At 43.6% G+C, this 22,877-nt stretch overlaps 1 protein-coding gene across 1 annotated transcript in view; it reads left to right on the top strand.

Moving 5' to 3' along the window:
• Positions 1 to 22,877, top strand: part of whrna (whirlin a) — a 112,190-nt gene that overhangs the window by 39,370 nt on the left and 49,943 nt on the right. Inside the window, exons 2-3 of the mRNA XM_056578740.1 lie at positions 12,209 to 12,427; positions 21,885 to 22,010. Coding sequence (XP_056434715.1) covers positions 12,209 to 12,427; positions 21,885 to 22,010 — 345 coding nt within the window. The remainder of the gene's footprint in view (positions 1 to 12,208; positions 12,428 to 21,884; positions 22,011 to 22,877) is intronic.

Genomic DNA, 22,877 nt, shown 5'->3' with positions numbered 1-22,877 from the left:
TCCCTCCCTTTTTGATGATAAATATCTATAATTATGAATGAATATCCAAATGGAGGAACGTAGGGGTTAGGAGCAGCATATGTATCTCGGAAATTAGGGAAATGTCAAAAATACATTTGTCGCTTGAGATTTGGTATTTTTCCGTTCTGTCTGTAGGATATTGCAGGCTCAGTGTGTTTGCTTGGGCGTAACGCTTTGGCAGACTGCATTTTAATCAGAGACCATATCGAGGGGATTATAATGGCCTTTTGTCTGCATGCCTTGGTAATGCACTGCGGACTCTGATGCTATTTATTCGCTGAATGGCTGAACGCTAGCTCCATTAGACTTCTCTGTATACTGATGTTGGGGAAATAGCAATTTCAATCGGCTGAGGAAACACACCAACATAGATGTATGATCTATAGATGGATAAACCCCCCAAGAATCCCAGTACCCGATAGGAGACAGAGACCGAAAGGCAGGCAGACCGATTGGCAATAATAATAATAACCTTGGTTTATGTTATGGATGGATGGATGGATGGAGCTGCATGGGCAGATAGACGGAGGTGGATGAGGGGATGATGGTGATGATGGTGATGATAGGTGAACAGACTGACAGGTAGGAAATACTGCTGAAGAATAGATAGAAGGATGGAGAGAGACTGATGTGGATGAATGGCTGGATGAAAAGACAGATGTGGAAGGATGGATAGAGAGAGGGATGTGGATGGATGGATGGATGGATGGATAGAGAGGTTTATCTGGATGACAGATGGATTCATGTTGACAATACGGTATCCAAGCAAGTAACGGTAAACAGCAAATCTCCAAAACAACAACAGCCGTTTGATAAACAGCCAATGAAAGCAGTGCGCAATTGCGCATGTGTCTAAAAGAGCAGCTATTGATCTGGCTTTGTGTCAGCAGCTGTCAATATCCTATCAATGGATTCATATGTGACTTGTTTTTAGGCCAAGCAACAGCACATGCATCGCCACCATGCAAACCAATGAAGCGTGTGTGTGTGTGTGTGTGTGTGTGTGTGTGTGTGTGTGTGTGTGTGTGTGTGTGTGTGTGTGTGTGTGTGTGTGTGTGTGTGTGTGTGTGTGTGTGTGTGTGTGTGTGTGTGTGTGGAAGTCTACGCATGTGTTTCTGTGTGTTTGCAATTGTGCATGTATTGGAAAGATCTGTCTAAAATGAAGGTCAACATTAAACCACGTAAACAAAACACACGTCCCAAATATAATCCGATTTTTATTGATTTTATTATTATGGATTTCATGGTAAAAACATTTCTGATGCACGATTAAGAAAAGGCCCAGGGCTATTTTTACCCTGCGTAAAAGTGATTTGGGAAAATGTCACGTGTGTGTGTGTGTGTGTGTGTGTGTGTGTGTGTGTGTGTGTGTGTGTGTGTGTGTGTGTGTGTGTGTGTGTGTGTGTGTGTGTGTGTGTGTGTGTGTGTGTGTGTGTGAGCATACAGTAACAGCTGTGCATTAGCCACAGTTGGAGACCATTTGGGTACACATTTAAAGGGATTATTTATATCAACCATAATCAGCAAGACATCATTAAAGCAATAGCATAATAAGACTTCTCAAGCTTTCTTTCTGTCGAATGATTTAAACTAAACTGAGCATCGGTGGTTTGAAAAGACATTACGCTGTCCTTGCTGAATTTGAGAGCAATCGGCTAATGTAAACACAGAAAGATAAAAAAAAGGTTCTTTATATAAAATGCTGTCACTATAGTCAACAATGCGTTTCTGTGTTCAAGCAAATTCTGAAACTGGCCGCTTAAGGAAGAGGTGATGGACATCTTGTGTGTGTACAGGTTGGTTGCAATGCTGACCTTGGGGATTGAACTAAGTCCATTCTGAATAGGATCTGAATACCACTGCACTCAACCAGCCGCGTTGTTTGAGCCCTGCCACCCTATCTCTTCCACTGTTCTCACTGAACACTGAAAAAAACCTCTCGCTTACTTCAAAAGTAATTTGTCTTGTGAAGGTTGAGGAGTCAGCACACGTTGCACAAAAACCAATTTAATGAAAAGTGAAATGTGATATTGGCCATTGTTATTGTAGTGAAACCTTACTTACTCATTCTGATAAATAAATAATTCCCAGCCAAGAACGCAAATGTTCCACCTTGCTTTTAGTGGAGAGGTAATGACTCATTAAACCCCATTGAAAGCTCCACAATGTTACCTTTCACTGAGGCTTAAACTTATGTATGTTTCTAAATATCTCTAGAAAATAATGGATAACAATAATATATGATATGATATGTATATATATCATATCATATATAGATATATATGTTATATATTCCCAGGGTATATATTGCCTGTGAGGGAATCTAGCTTTCAAACTAAATGTCAGTGCCGAATCGATTGCTGATGTTGTGATAGCTGCCTAACATTTGTGTGAACCCAAGTTATTGTCTCTAGAATATAAGAAGGTTGTAGGGGGCGTGTCTCTGGACGATGAGGTAGTAGTAGGGGGCGTGTCTTTAGAAGATGAGAAGGTTGGAGGGGGCGTGTCTCTAGACGATGAGGTAGTAGTAGGGGGCGTGTCTCTGGACGATGAGGTAGTAGTAGGGGGCGTGTCTCTAGAAGATGAGAAGGTTGGAGGGGGCGTGTCTCTGGACGATGAGGTAGTAGTAGGGGGCGTGTCTCTAGAAGATAAGAAGGTTGTAGGGGGCGTGTCTCTGGACGATGAGGTAGTAGTAGGGGGAGTGTCTCTAGAAGATAAGAATGTTGTAGGGGGCGTGTCTCTGGACGATGAGGTAGTAGTAGGGGGCGTGTCTCTGGACGATGAGAAGGTTGTAGGGGGCGTGTCTCTGGACGATGAGGTAGTAGTAGGGGGCGTGTCTCTAGAAGATGAGAAGGTTGGAGGGGGCGTATCTCTGGACGATGAGGTAGTAGTAGGGGGCGTGTCTCTAGAAGATGAGAAGGTTGGGGGGGGCATGTCTGTACGAGATGAGGTGGTGGTTATAGAGTTATGAAGGGGCAGCGGACAGCAGAGAATTGATTGGGTGGATGATTCATTGCCATTAACGGTGGCTTCAGTCGTTTGCACCCAATATCATCTTGTCTCGCTCAGCAGAGGAGAAAGTCCTATAAATCCAACTAGGATCATAAAGACTGCTTTGGACACACACACACACAGACACACAGACACACAGACACACATACATACAGACACACATACATACAGACACACACGCACACATACACACGAACATACACACATTCTCACACACACACGCACACTCTTATTCAGGGCAGTCAGGGACAGGTGCTGGTAACAGCACATACAATGTCAGAAAAGTGAGTCAAACTCTTTCTTTCTTTCTTTCTTTCTTTCTTTCTTTCTTTCTTTCTTTCTTTCTTTCTTTCTTTCTCCCAAAAACTCTCTCTTCCTCACCCTTTCTTTTTCTACCTCCTTGCATTCTTTGTCTTTTAATTCTCTCTCTCTCTCTCTCTCTCTCTCTCTCTCTCTCTCTCTCTCTCTCTCTCTCTCTCTCTCACACCCTCTGAATAAATATCATTGAGAGATGGCAGTGGCGTGCGTATCCGGCACCTCATGTCGTTATATATCCCCAGAAGAGAGCTGGAGCGTCAGGGGAAGACGCTGGTGAGTAATTTCACAGGGAGAGAGAATGAGTTGGAAGCAAGCACCGTCTGTTTGTGAAACTCAGGAAGATGAGATGATTAGAGTTCCTCCAATAGCCTTGAGATGGTTCAGGGTAGGGACTAGCATGTAATTCTTCTAACGGCCTCTAGGAAGTTCATGGTAGAGACTAGCATGTAGTTCCTCTAACAGCCTCAAGTGGTTCAGGCTGTATGCAAAATAGTGGAACTCAAAACAACGGGAAGAAATGTTTGTTCTTTTAGGATCCCGGTGGCTGGTTGATCTCAACATTGTGTAATATGCAGTGGTCCTGGTTGACTGTTTAATTTCATTCAAAGTGATCAAGCACTGAATAATGATTTATATTTATGGTGCGAGGCCGTTATTCAATGCCTGCCATCAATATTGTGCCAAATATGGATCTTTTTTCCATCTATATTTCGGTCACATGTCTATGGTTGTCAGAAGAGGTCTGGCCCACTCGAACCCACGCTGTCTGTCTCTCTCTGATGGTGTTATATTGGAAGCCAGGGTCACAGGAAGAGCTTTGCGTTAATTTATTGCGGCTCAATGGTGTCCCGGTGTTTCTGTATTGTATCACGCTGTGATGTGACAGACATGTGGTTGTCTGATGTTGTAGTGAGGACTAAAGCAGGTCAATGCTTGTGGGTCATTGGGGTTGATGTATGTTTGGAGGCGTACCTCCTCGTTGGGCAACCTGCACTGTCTATTAACATGATTTTAGCACTTTAGATGAAATGCACATTCCAATGAAGTGGATCTATTTAATACAGGATTAAATTAAACGTAATGATTCATTCTGGATGATTGATGAAACCCACCGTATATATTAGGGGGTGTGGGATAGTTTGACTACCAGCCAGAAAGCCCTCGGTTCAATCCCCAATGTCCACAGGCAGCCAATTATTTTCCTAACTCCCCACCTGTTCCTTAATGACATGTCTGAAAGCACTCAAAGTCACTTTCGGATAAGAGTGGAATGACTAAATTGTAGTAGGAAAAACAAAATAATTGCATTGTATCTCCTATGACTGACAATAGTGCTGAGAATAGCGGCCGCATTCCTTCCAGTGTGAATATCCTCTGACCTCAGCAGCTCAGTCTACGCCTGGATGATTAGTAGGAGACTAGACAAGGAGACCAGAGGAGGAGACTGAAGGCTTCGGCTAGAAGATAAATGCCTCACTCAATACTACTTGTGTGTGTGTGTCTGTTTGTGTGTGTGTTTGTGTGTGTGTGTGTGTGTGTGTGTGTGTGTGTGTGTGTGTGTGTGTGTGTGTGTGTGTGTGTGTGTGTGTGTGTGTGTGTGTGTGTGTGTGTGTGTGAGTGTGTGTGTTCGAGGAGGCAGAGGTAGAGGGGAAGAGAGAACTAAACTGCAAGATGGCCTTTTCCGCCGAAGTGACGATAACAAACACTCACATGTTAATGACACACTCACAAAAATCACACGCACATGTCTGTAGTCGGAGAGATTAATAGAGTGTGAAGAGAGTGAGAGAGATGGAGCCCCAGGGGAATAAGTGTTCATAAAACCCTACTCGAACTCCACAATGACACTTTTCACAGTGCTTACATAAGTTAATAAATATCTGCAGAATAAAATCTATCCTTCCACCACTCAATTGACCCAGGGAATCTAGCTCTCAAACTCATTTGTTCTGTGCCAGGAAAGTTCAATGAGAGGACGTGATGTCAAAACGCATAGCTGACTGTGTAACGGCAATTCATTATTTGGTTGTTCCGCAACAAATCAACAAGATGGAGGTGGATGCTTCCTGCTTCGTAGCTTTTTGATTTTATATTCATGTTCATTTTGTCGATGATGACACTTAGATTTCAATGGCCAATGAGTCTCTTGGTGCTGCTAGGCTAACTCTGGCCTGAGAGGCCGCTATGGTCCAAGAGACTCTGGTTTGGAGTGTGTCAGGGTTAGTGCTTAGTCTGCTAAGGCGCTAGCTCTGACCAGAGAGGCCACTGGTGTGACAAGAGACATAGTATCGCTTTAAAGGAATACTCAAAGGAAGAGTTTTGGGGAAATAAGGTTATTTTTGGAAATCTAAAATGCCCTAGTGTATTTTTGTTAGGTGGTGGTAGGGGCCTGTCTGACGGGAAGTAAGATGGTGGTAGGCTGATATCTGTAGGAGATGAGGTGGTGGTTACAGAGTTTGAAGGGGCAGCAGACAGCAGAGAATTGATGGGATGTGTGATTCAGTGTCATTAACGTTGGCTGAAGAAAGTACTAAAAGACATTTACTCAAATCCACCAGGGAAAGAAACAAGGGGAAGAAAATCAGAACGAGAGAATGTGATAGAGGGATAGATAAAATGAAAGATATGGCTAAGGAGGGGTACACATAAGACGAACAGATGGATTTATGGAGAGATGTATACAGTTGGATTAATCCTTCCCTGATGAATGCCAGCGGGCCATTAAGTCTGTGTTTGTCGTCAATTACAATTTAATCATCTTGGCGTATGTTTCGTTTAGTTGACATCTTTGCAATCTTTCACTTGGTTATCTTAAAGCCAAGTATGTGACAATGTGAGTGCACAAAAATGCACAATGGCCTTCTATACAGATCTGTCACCTCTGAGTATAAACGCCAAGACGATAGGCATACAAGAATGTGCACAATCACATGCAAAACACTGACTGTCAGCAATCAGCAAATCGCGAGAGAGAGAGAGAGGGAGAGGGAGAGAGAGAGATTATTGACAGGCAGAGGTTGCATTCACCATGCTGTCCAATACACACTTTGCCCATTTCCCCGAAGGCCCACACACACATATGGCTGATGGATGGGCTAAGGCTGGGTTGGTGGTGTGCAGGGGACTGTTCTAGTGCCGTATCGATGCAATCGATCCGTGCTAGCAGAGTGAAAGAATCAGCACCCTGCTTTCCCTAGCCTACATCTTAGCCGCAATCTGCAGACAGATAGACGCGCACACACACACACACACACACACACACACACACACACACACACACACACACACACACACACACACACACACACACACACACACACACACACACACACACACACACACACACACACACACACACACACACACACACATTACATAACTACACACACACACACACACACATAAGATGAAACATGCTAACACAGAGCTCTGTCTATCATTTGAGGAATGGCGCTATTAGGCTCATTTGTTACAGCGTCTGCCGGCGGTAAACTAATTAGCCACTATTGTATGCTAACTGCTACGTTTTATGACTGTGGAAACAGGGTGAATTAATGAGGATGCTGTGTGGATGTTGTTTGTAGTTGGGGATTTGTACCCTGCCTGTGTTTGTTTTCCTGCTGAGACAATACATATGTGTGTGTGTGTGTGTATTTTTGTGTCTGTGTCTGCGTGTATCTCAAATGTGTATTACAGATTGGCATCAGGGCACACCTTGCCTCTTCATCTTATCTTTGTGTGTTTAAATATATTCATGGGTGCATAATTAATGAGTCATAGTGTGTGTATACCTGGATGCACTGAGCATAGAACTTTTATGCGTGTGTGTGCGCTTATGTGTTCGTGTGTTAGTGTCTGTGTATATGTGTGTGCATTCATTCACCCGGGTAAGTGGGTGTGTTTATGTGAACAGCCTATCAAGCATGACCAATTAGCGTGAACAATTAGCAGCGCGTGAGTTCCCGCTCCATCATCCCCGGAGCCCTTGCAGCAGTACCCTGGCCTCACACTCACACACTCCAGTGGCCTGCTGTAGATCCATGCTGCCCTAGGGCCCACCATGTTCAGACGTGTTAAGCCACTCTTCAGGTGTTGTAAAGCGATACTGATCAGAGGGAGAGTAGAAGGGTTGGGGGGGGGGGGGATGCTGAGAAAATGGATGGATTTGAGAAGATGGGAGGAGGAGAGAGTGTAGAGCCTACCTGGTAACAACTAACAACGACAAGCTGATTGTGGGTGGTCTAGTACGGCAGGTGTGTGTGTGTGCGTGTGTGTGCGCGTGTGTGTGTGTGTCTGTGTGTGCGCCTGCGTGTGTGAGAATTGGATTCTGTAAAGTGTCAAATGCTCCGGGATGGTGGCCGAGGCCAGGGCAGAATAAAGACTATTCCAGTCTATTTCACATTTTATTATCGAGAAGAAACAGTGGGGGTGGGGGTGGTGGAGGTTGAGACGCTGGGACTGGTTGGGGTGGGGGACATAATTGAGATGGCCTCGCCAAAATGCCATCGAGTGTCTCTTTCAAAATAACAGCGCGGGGCCTGCTGCTTACCCTCGCATCCACGCTAACACCATGATACCGCTGGCGTATCCTGATGAGAAATGATTCAATAGTAATAGCTTACACCAATGACGGGGCACGCCTGGCCAATAAAATGTATCGTAGCCCGGACCCGTGTGCAGGAAAGCAGCTTTCTTTCTCCCATGGTTGCGGGACCCTGACTACCATTTACCTGGCCTTTTCCATTTCCCATCAGCCCTTGCTCCGCTTCCCATTACTATTTCCCCCACAACGCCACCGACCCACCACTGCTGTAGTTCTGGCAGCGAGCAGTTGACACCTCATGAATTCGCCGGCCGCCACAATCAGCACTTTCTTCCCGGGGGACCATCACCCGCCATACTGCACGTGACGATGTTGGCGTGCACGTGCAGAAGCCACACTTAGTTTCTTATTCGTCTCTTTCTTGTTTCTCATTCGTATGCAGCAGAAAGCTCCCCCCCCCCCCCCCTCCATTCCCCCCCGCGCCCCCCAGGTTTTTGTGGCCTGCCCACTCCCTGATATACTGCCCCTCATTCTATTGGCCCTAGTGTCTTGTCTTGGCGCTGCACGTCTCTGCTCGGGAATTTTACTCTGAACACTTCCAACTCCTCCACACTACGATTCACCAATCTTCTTCATCATTGTCTTCCCCAGGCACAGTTTTATACTCAATCCACCTTCAATGTCCTCTTTCTTCTTTCTCCTCATCTATCTTCTGCTTCTTCACCCTCTCCCTCATTCTCTCACTCCTACTCTTCTTCTTCCTGTCATTCTAGTTTCCTTACCCTCCTCCTCCTCCTTTTCTTCCTCCTCACCCCATCCCTCCCCATAAGCCTCTTCCTGATCATCTTCCTCGTCTTCGTACTTTTCTAATCCAGTACCTCTGTGGATGGAAGATAGACTGACATTGGCAGATCAATTCGTAAACACGTCGGTCTGAAACCTGTCAGGTCCTTATCAAGGAGCGCAGACCAAAATTCCTCTGGACATAATTCAATAGACCTGCAACCAATAAGAGCAACGAAACGAAAAATCAGAGGCAGCCATCTTGGTGGTTTACGATAATCCCTAAACAACTTTCCCATATTGCGCTCCTCTGTACAGACATCGTATAAATCCCGACACATACTTGATAAAAGGTTATATTGGCCCAACCCGGGCCTGGTCTGCTGCTGGACACATATGCCAGAACAAATAAAACATGGGCTCGCCGATTTGTCTGGTGCCCCGGCTAGGTACTAAGCACCTCTGCTGTGAGACAAGAGTCTCCCAGGGGAGCAATAAATCACAGCAGGAGCCTGTTGGCCGCAGTGGATCAACCTCCGACCTATCGACTCACACCCCTTGAGAACAACTGAACTTTGTACTGCAGTGCAACAGACCTTATTCACCCAGCCTCCATGTCTGTTAGTCGGTGGGGCAACCTTCTAGTACCTCTGGGGAAACCATAACGACTCAATTCGACAGGCCTTCTGACTGCTGACTTCCTGGGTTTGAGCATGGGATGCAGAACTAAGAATAGGCGAATGCATTGAGTTATTCATGGTTTCCCCAAAGATGGAAGAAGAGGTCGCAACCCACAAATATATATTGTATATGTGAAGAAGGTCTAGCTTTCTGTTCTAGCGTCATCAAAGGTTGTGTCTATGGCGATCCAAAAGATTGATGTGCTCGAGTCGTGGACATCTGTTTACTGTTCCTGTTCACTGTTGTCGTGGCAGCTCTGGCTGTGCTGGGATAAGGACAAAGTTAAAAGCAAAACAAAAGTGATTTATTCAGGACGGTATGGAAGAGGGGGGTGAGGAGTTGGAATATCTCCCAGCGACCTGGGTCTCTACTCCTGCTGTGGCTCTCCTTGTGTGGTTCTTCCCATCACACTGCTTCTACACCTAGTGAGCAAGATAACTTCCCTGTCTAAAGGGCGACAATGGGAAAGTGTCCAATCGTCCACCCAGATCACATTCACGATAGAAAGCCCAGCTGACCACCCGTAAATGCAGTCCACTGGGCAATCGAGGTTGGTTGATCTTTCCATCGTTTATCTGGGTAGCTACTCCCACTTGTGATTGTGACCTAGAGGGTACAAATAGATAGCCTTTTAAATGGTTTGGCGAGTGATCAGTGATTGATTTTTAGCTGCTTCCCCTCCAGGTTTTCGATCACCTGTCAATCATGCCACTGATTACTCAGTACGATGCCCAAATAAGGCCTCGATCCTGATTGGATGCTGTTCATGGTCCTGAACTTCAACAATTGAGCCTTTTAGCTCCACAACGGAATTAGTTGTTGTTCAATTGAGATTCAAAAGTGAACAAAAAACAGCTTTTTACCTTCAGGTCAGCCTATTCCCCCCAAAATAGGAAGTGTTCATGCCATTGTGTACTTTTACTTGTAAACCACCAATTTAAAGCAAACATGGAAAATAATCCTTTTACCTCAAGCACGGCTTTTTCGCTAGTGAACCAAATCCGATTATTAAGTCACAGCAAACCATACCACTAATAATATGGCTAACATTGTTACAGGGGCTGGACATCCATCAAACTACAACCAATCAATACACAGCCAAATGCCTGTGCAATCCCCAACCCCCCGGTCCGGTTCTTCAGGGAGACTCATCAGATGGCCGCGGTGGGGCGGTTGTCTTCTCGTTCTCTGAACACGAGCTCCGGCTCAGGGACCTGCAGTAGATTTGTACCTGAAGCGTGTTCTCCCCTTGATTAACCGCTTGGGGTAATCCCTCTCTTTTTTTAATACGTTCCTAATTCTGTTTTCCCCTGCAGGCTGTTTATGGCTGATTTTACTTCCACTCGGCAAACTGTTAGGGAAAACAAAGTGTGTTTGTTTGGGGGGGGACAGGCTGTTCAGCTTTGGATTTAGGATCTCACTGACTTGTGAACACAGCATTATCAGACTTTTCTACTAATGAGTTTGCCCTGTAAGTTTAGAATTAGTTTTCTTAGTAAAACACAACAAACGTTGATTGCTCCCACTTGGCAGGTTCTTCTTTTCTTCTGTGTGTGTGTGTGTGTAGGGGTGTGTATTTGATCATGAGTGGGTGAGCGAGTCAGGGAGTGTTTGCATATGACTGTGTGAGTCTGTTTGTGTTTGATCTTATTCAGTCATAAGGTGGTGTTTGTGATGGCATATTAACCATATTAAGCGCTATATAAATTTCATTCATTATTATTATTATTATTATAGAGTGTATGAATTCGTAAATATTTGCGGTGTCTGTTGCCATGTTTATGCATGTCGTATCTTCATAAATAAATGTTTGGAAAAAAATGCCGCTTGTGTGTGTGTGTGTTTGCCTTTACATGTTTGTGTCTGGGCGTGTGTGTGTGTGTGTGTGTGTGCAAGCGTGTGTGTGTGTGTGTGTGTGTTGGTTGGGGCTTTCTCTTCTGAAGTGCATGCTATTACAAGTGCCGATGAATGGAGGGGAATATAGACTGTCTAGTTCCTCCCAGGACATTGCACTTTGAAGGAGGACTGGCTGGTCCGGCGGAGGTCTGAAACATATTGACCCGTGGTGGAGGCTTATGTCCGTGCTCTGAAATATACCACTTCTGCTCCCGCCTTTGTTTTCCTGTTTGATCTGTGGCTCTCACATTCTGATCTCTCGACTCACCGCTCCTCTCCACTCTCTCCAACCTTTTCCTTTCCTTTATATCCTCTCCTCCCACCCCATGTCCTGACCCCATCTACTCTTACTCCTCCTCCTATGCTCTCCTTTCCCCCTCCTCCTCCTCCTCTCCCCCCTCCCCCTCCTCTCCCCCCCTCTCCTCCTCCTCCTCCTCCTCTCCCCCCTCCCCCTCCTCTCCCCCCCTCTCCTCCTCCTCCTCTCCACACCTCTGCTCCGCCTTCTCCTCTCCCTCCCTCCTCTTCCTCCTCTCTCCCCTTCTCCTCCTCTCCCCCTCCTCCTCCTCCTCCTCTCCCCCCTCCCCCTCCTCTCCCCCCCTCTCCTCCTCCTCCTCCTCCTCTCCACACCTCTCCTCCGCCTTCTCCTCTCCCTCCCTCCTCTTCCTCCTCTCTCCCCTCCTCCTCCTCTCCCCCTCCTCCTCCTCCTCCTCTCCCCCCTCTCTCCCCCCTCTCCTCCTCTCCCCCCACTCTCATCCTCCTCTCCACACCTCTCCTCCGCCTTCTCCTCTCCCTCCCTCCTCTTCCTCCTCTCTCCCCTCCTCCTCCTCTCCCCCCTCTCTTTCTCCTCCGCTCCCCCTCCTCCTCCTCCTTCTCCTCTCCCCCCTCCTTCCCCCCCCCCTTCCGCCCTCTCCTCCTCCTCTCCCCTCCCCCCCCCTCCCCCCCTCTCCTCCTCAGGTGCTGAAGGGCACCAAGAAGCTGTCACTGCACGTGCGTTCGGTGGGCCGCATCCCGGGGGGCTACGTCACCAACCACGTGTACACCTGGGTGGACCCCCAGGGCCGCGGGGTCTCCCCTCCCCCCGACCTCCCTGAGCACCGCAGCAACACCCTGCGGCGCAGCGACGGCCAGCGGCGCAGCGACATGGCGCTGCTGCAGGACGGCGACGAGAAGAAGGTGAGCTAGGGGGGGGGGGGGGGGGTCGTGGGTCACTTGGGCGGTCGCCTGGACTCCCGGGGCTTGTTTTCTGGGGTTTGTGTTAATGTCAATCCCCGCTGTTGGTGTTTCTTTGCGTGCAACCGGCAGGATAGGGTCGTTGTTCAGGTGTGGAACTGCCAGCCGGTTCTGGGGTCGATCCCCGATGTCAGGGCCCCTGCTAGCCGTTTTGGGACCACAGGCCTGATAGTTTATTTGCCCCCCCTCCCCCCCAAATTAAATATACAAATATTTCGATGAATTTTTGTTTTTATAAGAAAAAATTACTTCATACAGTATTTGAAAGTGCAGTTTTGTTTAATAAATAAACTAGATAAATATATTTATGAATGTTGCTGCTGTTGACGTTTCAAATTAAATACTAATGGATAATTTTATTCAAGTAAGAAAACAGAATTGTTTAATTAGACACAAATGCGTAACTGAAGGTTCATCTTGTTGAACTGAACTGCTTGGAGATGGTTTAAGGTCATCATCTTGTTCTTGGTGCTGGGATCCTCCAACATGCTCAAATTTGAGCATTGAACATGTTCAATGCTCAAATTCATTTTGAAATACAAGGGAAATGAATTAGCATATAGAGGAATTAATTGGGCACAGAGAAAGATAGTTCAAAAGTTAAAACGAAAATGAGCTCTAATCATTCAAATTTGATATAACAAAAACGTTTTTAACATTTAAATTCATAATACAAATGAAAACACAATGAATAGGCTGCAACTCAAACAAGACCTTAAATGAACAAGGTCAATTAAATAAACAAAATTAAGTTCTAAACATTACAATCCATTATATATCAAATTATAAAGACTACATAAAAATACAAAATGTTAATGTTCTTAAATAATGTTCGTAAAATAATTAACCAATAGTAGTTATGACATGATTTCACCTGCAGACTTCGACCTTGCCCTCATCCTCACAAGATCAGCCTTCTCTTTCTTTGCCTGTCTGTTCCTGACTCCTGTTGCCTTTTTGAAGCCCTTTTGGAGAGAGCGAATTACTGTCACGTTTGTCAGGTGCAATCAAAGACACCACAGGACGATGCATATTATTTCCCAAATATGCATTGTACTTGCCTAATGCATATAATGGTGTAATTAATGATGCCAATTAAAGTTGGGCCTCATCTCAAATTTAAATAATTCATCCTTCTGATTATTATGATCATAAGTGGTGCGGTGCCGTACGGCCAGCGAGTACAGCGCGGGTTGGGAGCGGCGGCACTGCCTGCTTGGGGCGACAGACATTTTGTATTTTCGCTTTTTTTCTTATTGATTAATTTGATATTGTCACTACTTAGGGGTTGGTTGGATATTTTAGTGGTCAGGGTGTTGAAAGGTGCTGGGTTCAAACTCCAGTGTGAACACAGTGTGAACACACACCATTGATGTATTATGTCTTATTGTCTACTGGGGGCGAAAGTGTCTGATACCCAGTCTAAAGGTCCTGTGATCGATCCCCACGTTCCTCTGTCTACCTGTTGGCCACTTTGACCTTGGGTCAAATGCCTTACATCCACCAGCTCCTTAATAACTGTTTATCTGGATAAAACCGTCTTCTACATTAACTTAATAACATACCACACAGTCATTTTAGGAATAAATGTTGAAATACCTGACATTTTTCACTACGATTATAGTGATAGTGTTTAGTGCTTCCGCAAATAACAGCTCTTCTTCAAGTTGAGTCCGGTCTGGTCTGTGGCCACCAGAGCTTTGTCAAAGCCCTGAGGATCTTATATCCAGCGCTGTGTTTTGTTTCCGAGGTTTCAAGACGCTGACAGCAAAGTGAACGCCCCCTGCTAGTCCCAACAGCCCGGGGCGATCAAACAGCAGCTGTGAGGTGCATCCTGTAAATTACTAGTCTGCCTCTATGGTGCCTGGCTGTTCCTCTGAAAGAGGAGTGAAACATGATGCTGTTTGCTGCCGTTCTCTCAGACAAACAGAAAACAAAATAAAAATCCATATACTCGCTTTCTTATTTTATTTTGGTTCGCTGTTTTTGGGGCATTTCTGAGAGTCACCCATTTTGGATCAATGCACAGTGGACCTTTGGAACCAATTCTGAATAATTATGATTGATTTACTATATTTGGGCTTTCCATAATTGGTGCGTCTGGGAAATGAAAACCAACCATGGCGGTTCTACAAATTCTTAACTGGCATGGCAAAGGGATGTCTAGATGTGGCCAGAATGTTGATGTTTTATTCTGCTTATAATAGGCAGAAACATAAAGGAATAGGCTACATGAATACAAATAGCTGCTGATGGTCTGTCTCATAGTTTGCAGAAATCTCATTATCGAGTAGGCTTACTTCTACGATAAAAAAACAGCTCCTTTACCAAATTTAAGGAGACAAAATGAAATAGCTATGAAGTAGTCAAATGCTCTCAGCAAACCACCATTCAAAAATGCATCATTCAAACCCCTCGTTCTATCTTCTTCATAATTTACTCAAATATATATTTTGAATAATTTAGTACATCATCAATTATAGCATATACTGCTATATAAAGACAATTAGGCTATACGTTTTTAGATATAGAGTAAAAACAGGTTCTGATCATATTTAAGACTTGTTGAAGTCATGACCTTTGTTCTGCAGAGCGAAGTGCATGGTGTAAGGCAACACCAACATAAATTCAATGTACAGGCTTGTTCTAATATCCGGAGGCTAGCATTAATTGACTGGACAGCAACATTAGTCATTGCATTGTAAGTGGATTTGGGAACAACAAAAATGGGTATGACCATCTACAGCTTCCTGAGCTTTATTATACGAAATAATACCTTGACAGATAACTGACCATCTGCAAGTATTGTCTGCCCATGATTATAAGTATTTGCGGTCATGATTAAACCAAGCTATTCAAAGAGATGATGAGGCCTTTTATAAAGACATAGGGTACTCTGAAATATGAATAATTAGCTGACTACATGAAAGCTTTCCCTCTGCTGTAATGAAATACGTTTGGAGGAGACTTTATTCAAAGCACAAAATGTCATATTTATCTTTTTTCCCGACATAACTTGGACTGAGCAATATATCAATTTTCTTAATTCTTTAATCCTAATATGGACATATTATGTGACATAGACATATTATGTCTTTTAAATATTGGGAATATAATATATGCAATATAAAAATCAAGTCAGAAATTCTAGAAATGTGTGAAATAAAACCAATAGAAAATTGGGTAAAAATACAAACTCAAGAATATAAATTGAAAATATAAGATCTAAAATATCAAAGAAAATATGAATGCATAAGAAAATATGAATGCATGTATTAATATTGTCATGGCATGACACTGACCGCAGTGAATTAGAATATATGAATTTACAGTTATGGAAAAGAAACAAAACATAAATGAGTTTGCCAACATTTAAGGTTTGTAGTAATAAAGCCAATGCATTTAATTTGGGGAAAAGGGTAGGTCCCCTAAACAGTAGCATTAAACTCTGGACAGTAAGGTGACATATACCGGTACCTAAACATGAATGTCGGTCCCTCTGTGCCTGCATCTGGTCTGCATGTGTTGTGTTAAAAGATAACAGAAAGTTGCACTCGGGTGTTACTTCTTCTCGTACACGGTATTGACGTTGCCTTGGTCTTTTTTCTTCAGAATTGTGTTGTGGGCATGATATTTTACCCAAAGCCTGGTGGACCAGGGCCTGAATGTCAGCCGTCCACTCCCCTGTTGGGGTACACAGGAAGGAGCGTGTAAGGTCAGGACAGTTTTAATAATAAGTGGTCATTTCTGTGATGTTCCCTTGTACACTCCTCCACAATCAAACACCACAACACCTTCCACCTTCTGTTCCTTGGATAAACTGACGCTGTGATGTGGAACGTGACATCCTTTCCCTGTTTCAATTGGGCTGATCTGACCTTCTCAGGAACACCTTGGTCAGAAAATATATATCTGTTTGCCCAAAACAGTTACAGCCTCATCCAAAACGTCCACAGCAAGTTTTGTCCTTGCTGAGATAGGGTATTGCAGATCGTCAGTATTGCGAAGCTGTCAGTTTTACTAATAAACTTTATGTCCTTCCTTGACATTTCAGCCTGTACCTCTGATGGCCTCCCTAAGAAATGGTAGTTGTATTGATTATCAAACAACGTCTCCATTTTCTCTCAAACTGCTCTGTAATGGGCAGCGATTATGAACCCATCAGACTGTGAACCTCTCTGCTAAGAGTCCATCTCCGGACTATTAATCAGCGACCGTGGTTCCTTCCATTTTCACACATTTTTGTTCCCAATGAGAAAACCAATGTCAGCGATGTGATTGCCTGGAGTTTAAAGGGACCCCTGCTTTTCACTACCAGGTGTGTGGGTGATAAGTCCTGACTGTACCTTCAAACCAGTTGGTACAGTCCACTGGACAGGCTGGTAGGTTGATCCAAACATCACACATGATACGGTTGGACACTGTCACTTGTGATGGCACAAAAAGTTTGATTTTTAAATGCCTTTTAAAGGCTAGTCAATGAATGATACTATGGAGACCCTTTGATATCACACGTGACACGAGTGTGGACTGACATTGTAAGTTTGATCACATTGATGGATTTCGAGGGAAAACATCATGCAGCTCCATGAAGTCATTGTCCTCAGATCCATATAGTTCCAGACCTGAGTTCACATGGCTGTCCCCAGTCTTGTCCCTTGTTTGCCAAGGAGTGAGTGCTGTTTGAGTAGAGTCTCCCAAAGGGACAGGAGGATCCAAAAGGGGCTTAGGTTCACAAATGTTTGGTCATGGTATTGACTGGAGCTTATCGAAGGGTCAGATGTAACTTATCACTCAGCATGTGTTCAGTATAGGAGAGTTAAAGCCTTATTTGAAAATTGAGGTAATCACTGCAATTTTTTAAATAAACAAGCAAAGGAATTTAGCGCCGTGCTTTCAAATCTAAAACATTTTGAAAGCTTGATGAGCTTTTTAATAAAAAATCAAGTGAAACTATACAGAAAGGATTCATTTAAGTGTGCCACTTTCATTCTTTTCTAAGGTAGGAATGATTGAAAAGGTTCTACGCTGGCCTGATTTTTAGATGACCAAAAAATTTAGTTTAGGTGCTTTTTTCCAAACAGTGGGAGAAAGTGGAAGTGAAATAGAGCTGTGTCACTGATTTAGAAGGGTAATAATTGGTTCATGGGGAGGATTTCATGTGAACTGTGAACACTTTTCCAGTATGTGACAACTTATTTATCGGAGCACACAGCCTTGGGATGTGGAAGGGCTAAAGCTGAGCTCCTCTTCCGGGCCTCGACCTTGACTTTTGGTTACCATCGTGGGTTTTTCTTCATTCTATAATCCTGCACTACTTTTTGTTGTTGTTTAGTGTTTTGATGAATAATTTATACCGTAAATGTCAGGACTGATTGCACGGGCCATAGCAAATTAACATTACAAGTAATGTCGTAAATCGGTCTGAGAAGCATTGAGGAGTATCTGTGTTATAATGACCGAAACAGACAACGCAAGAGATACTGCAGATTAATTATATTCTTTCCAAAAGCTATAACCAGAAAAATTATATAATAATAATATTGTTTTACTCGAAAGTAATGATCAATTATACAAAGTTTAATCATTGCATTTTCCATAAATCAGCTAACTATCAATCGGCTGAGTATCTCAGCACTATTTCAGATGTAACGGCAATGTTCCTGAGCTGTGGATCTGACCCCGCCTGTGTCCAGTGTTACAATGAACATCATGTTTAAGGATGTGCTGGATTCATGTCACGTACGTTTGGACTTGCTGTGCTGCATCGCTTTCTCGGCATCATAAACCTTTCAAATATCTTCCTCCATTGAGTAGTGAGTATACCGAAGGTTTGAGCCTTTCTCTAAATAAAACTTTTAAATAAGATAGACACCCTGGCAGCTTCTTGATGCCTTTTTACCATATAGAGACGTATTTTACCATGGGCTTCTACCAGTTCTGTTATCAGTGTTGTCACATTTTTATACATGAACTTCCTAAGCAGTGCATATTGTGTCTCTATTGAATATATTTTATTCATTGCTGCTGCAACTCTCTACACTGAAGTGGCTCCACTCTAGCTTCCAGTTCCAGCCAAATGTGGAGACGTATGAAATTGTGGAGCTATGAGATGATTCGGATGGACCCCTTCTATTGTTTTATTCAGAGCGAGGGACTCTTGAAAATGCATTGCCTGAGTGCAATTTCTTCTCCGGCTCTTACACCCAGGACATTATGTGGGTAACCTATTTTTTCTGTGATGCATATGGTGTTCTTCAAAAGGTCTTAAAAAAAGCTGTTGTTTCCACATCTAAGGTTTCTTTATAACAATTTATTACAAATTGGAAAGTCCCGATTGCACTGCACTGACATTTGGATTCCATAAGCATAAGCACAATTAATTTTCTTTCTCTACGTTTTTTTTAGCTTGGCTGCATTTCGACTTCCCTGCTATTTAATCATTTCTTTATCTAGAAAGTCATACCTTTGGTCATAAATTATGTATTTTTCTCTTGCTCCTTAACAATATTATTTTTATAAGTGTCAACCATCTTTGGTTCCTTCACTTTATTACCTGCTACAAATCCTACCATTAAATGCTTCAATAACTATCAATGCGGGAGGTTTCTGAAACTAATCTGGCGGTGACATCATAAGTGGGACTATCCAAGCTGGGATTCAACAATCCAAAGTAGGACTCACGGATTTTGAAACAAAAACAACACAAGGAGTCGCAATGATTTCCATTACAAGACATTCCGTTTCCATTCCGCTTGTAACATCACCAATGTCCACAGTCACTTATAACAATCCGCTTATGAAAGGCACAATAACATATGATGGAACAATGATGGTTTTGGTGCAGATTTATTCAGAATTGAAGTCATAGGTACTATAAATGTCTTCAAAATTGTAATTTTATAATTATGGTAACACATAGATTATTTTGAGAATGATAGTGAAGGGCTTTATTTCACTCACTATTCTTCATATAAATTCACACTTAAGCTCCATTGTCCAACATTTTCTGCATATAATGCTAAAAAAATCACCATTAAATGTGATATTTATTCTGCTATACCATCATAAAATTCAAAAATGTCTATCCTTTACTTAACCAAAACTGCCTTGCCCAAGGGCATCGTTTTACCTCTTTATTAGTCATCATGCAAAGACATTTTCTACACCGATCCTGGCTATTACGAGCCCATCAATCCCTCGCTCCCGGTAGATAGCATCCAGGCTAACCGCGAGCCACGGGACAGTGCTGAACTCTGAGGAGGAGTAGCGAACAGCGTTGGCCCCACCAAACCCAGGGGAGCCTGACCGGTTTGGTCCGGACAAGGACCCTGCCGTTTGTTAGCTTTGCCCTGACAGCTAACGTTCAGCGTCAGCAGATTCATTCAGAATAAAAGCCCGAGGCAGACGGAGCCCTATTTGGGATGGCTGTGTAGCCGAGCAGCGGAGGGAGATATATGGTTTAGTCCCTGAAGCGCTTGGACCCCTTCCAGTTTCCACTCTGATTTATGATTTTTAAACTTGGTCTGCAGCCAAGTAGGAGGCAGACCTACTACACAAGCATGATATCACACACACACACACACACACACACACACACACACACACACACACACACACACACACACACACACACACACACACACACACACACACACACACACACACACACACAAAGATAACTAGTAAATCTCCTTGTTTTGTCATCCAATGTTTGGCCATATGATAAGAATAAATCAAAAAAAATGAATTTGATGTTTTGAACATGAACTTCAATTTCAATGATCCCTGAGGTTACAGTCTAATCAGACTGATTAACGTGAGTGCACCTACTCTGTGTCGACAGTTTTTATTTACTCTCTATCATCAGCCGATGCTTTTCAACCTTCCTACTCCGACCCTCTCTACCCTCCTTACCGTCTCTCTCATTCTAACTTTTTCTCTCTCCTTCTAACTATGAATCTCTCTTGATACATGCTGTCTCCCTCCATCCCCTTCTAACAGTCTCTCTCTCTTTTTTAGGTGAGTGCTGCATGCAGCGCTCAACTATTGTTCTTCATAAGTTTTATTCTTTCTTTCCTCTTTATTATTCTCTACAAACTTTGGGACCTATCTCCTTCCGCAATTTCTCACCTAGAGACTCCATTCAAATTTAAAACTGTTCAGAATAGCTTGGAATCCCGCGCATCTTTTCAGATTTTTTTAATGTTTTATACTTTTTAGGATATTCTACTTTTAAAATACTATCTTTTTTTTAACATGGGAGTCAATGGGAGGACGGCAGAGCTGTCCTCTGGTACTTCCACTGTTTTAAGACGTAACTAAATAAATTTTCAACCGTTTATCTTCATTCAAACCATTTAACAAATCGACACACTATCTTCAATAATATCTAAATGGAATTTCGATATCATTTAAACTTTCTTCAGAATCACAGTTTTAGTTCCATACCGGCTTCATTTTCAGCTGTTTTCATTGAAGACGTCTGCCCATTCTGACACTCCTACTTCTTAAGACATCGTAACTCAATCATTTTTCAACCGTTTGCCTTTGTTCAAACCATTTAACAAATCTACACACTTGTACTCTTAAAGAGACACACACACACACACACACACACACACACACACACACACACACACACACACACACACAAACTTCCGAAAAACTGAGTCGTCATGTAAATTTCGGCAAAGAAAACTCAACACACCTATGGTAAGCGGTCTGTTGGTCTATTTAATGATATGTGCCAATACATTAACACACATAGTTTCTTACTAGTATTGTATGCATTATCGTTATCGACTTGTGTTCCTAATATGCATGTGTTCCCCCGTTAATGTACATTGCCATGGACTGTATTATGCGTTAAGTTTGCGTGTGTTTAAACAGATGGAGGCACACACGCACGCCTGCATTCATTCATTATTTTTAACACTCCCTTGCGGTAAAACAATGTTTTCTCACGACCAAATACGTCTACTCATAAATCCTAAAATGTATGGGCTTGTAAACGATGTCTGTGTCAAGAAAATATGTGTTTCCTCTATGGTGTTTGCAGATGCATTGATTTGAGTACAACTTACCTCTTTATCATCTGTTCCTTCCCAAATAATTTAACCAACGTTATCATTTACCGTAAAATGAGATTTTGCTTTGGAAGGCTGGGATATAGCCTGCTTTTCTCGAGTTTATTATTGTTATTATTATTATTTTAAGGCATGGCATAGCCTACTACAGTGTTCATTCATGCTGCCTCTCTCTCTTCATGCTAACCCCATCTCCCTCCCTCTGGTTCTTACCCTGTGCCTCTCTCTCTTCATGCTAACCCCATCTCTCTCTCTCTGGTTCTTACCCTGTGCCTCTCTCTCTCCATGCTGACCCTGTGTCTCTCTCCCAGGTGAACCTGGTGCTGGATGACGGGCGGTCTCTGGGCCTGATGATCCGGGGCGGGGCAGAGTACGCTCTGGGGATATACATCACCGGGGTGGACCAGGGGTCTGCTGCAGAGTGCGGAGGACTCAAGGTAGACATCTTTACACCGACACCTACAACTATCATCCACACCTTGAGAAGGATTCAGCAACCTACACCTCTATGTAGCGACATTGAACTACACATTTATACAACCACACTTACTTTATTGTCACACCTCTATGTAACTACATTGATAAATACCTTTATACAACCACACTTACTTTATAATCACACTTCTATTCAACGACATTGACCTACACCTTTATGTAAACACATTTACACAACCAACTAACGACATCTTTATATAGTAACTAACTAAAAATACCTATAACTTATCATAACAATACCTCCCTCTGGGCGCATTCCAATAGTCTTTCCATAGCGACTGCTCCCTTTTAGTGCTAAACCTCCAGATGTTTTCCTCGATTACGTCGACTGCCTTTGAACCCACTGTACCCGCACGTGTAGTCAGCCAGAGGAGCAGCCTACAGCAGCTGCCTGAGTGGCTCCAGACCGAGGAAACATCAGAAGCAATAATAATAAATGTCCCGTTTGGCCTTACAAGACCAGTGCATACACTGTTAGTACTGTGTCGGTAACGACTCTGGGTGTCAAACAGGTCACCCTTTGGCAGTGTGGATGCCAGTGGAGCTACACAGGGCCGTCGCAGTCTTGTGTCTTTGATAGCACTGGCAGGGCTGTTGGAGAGGGAGGAGTGTTAGTCTGAGAGGAGAAGGCTGAAGGACACACGGCCATCATCAGCTCCTAAATACTCAATTGTGATCCCAGCCATTCAGTCGGTTATCTGTTAGGGGCACCGGGTTTACACACACTAGGTCACCGGAGGAGGATGAGTCGATGGTCGGTGTGTGTGTTTGTGTGTGTGTGTGTGTGTGTGTGTGTGTGTGTGTGTGTG

The sequence above is a fragment of the Gadus chalcogrammus genome, chromosome 19 (genome assembly GCF_026213295.1).
Source record: "Gadus chalcogrammus isolate NIFS_2021 chromosome 19, NIFS_Gcha_1.0, whole genome shotgun sequence".
Taxonomy (NCBI): domain Eukaryota; kingdom Metazoa; phylum Chordata; class Actinopteri; order Gadiformes; family Gadidae; genus Gadus; species Gadus chalcogrammus.
This window is presented reverse-complemented; position numbering and strand designations above follow the sequence as displayed.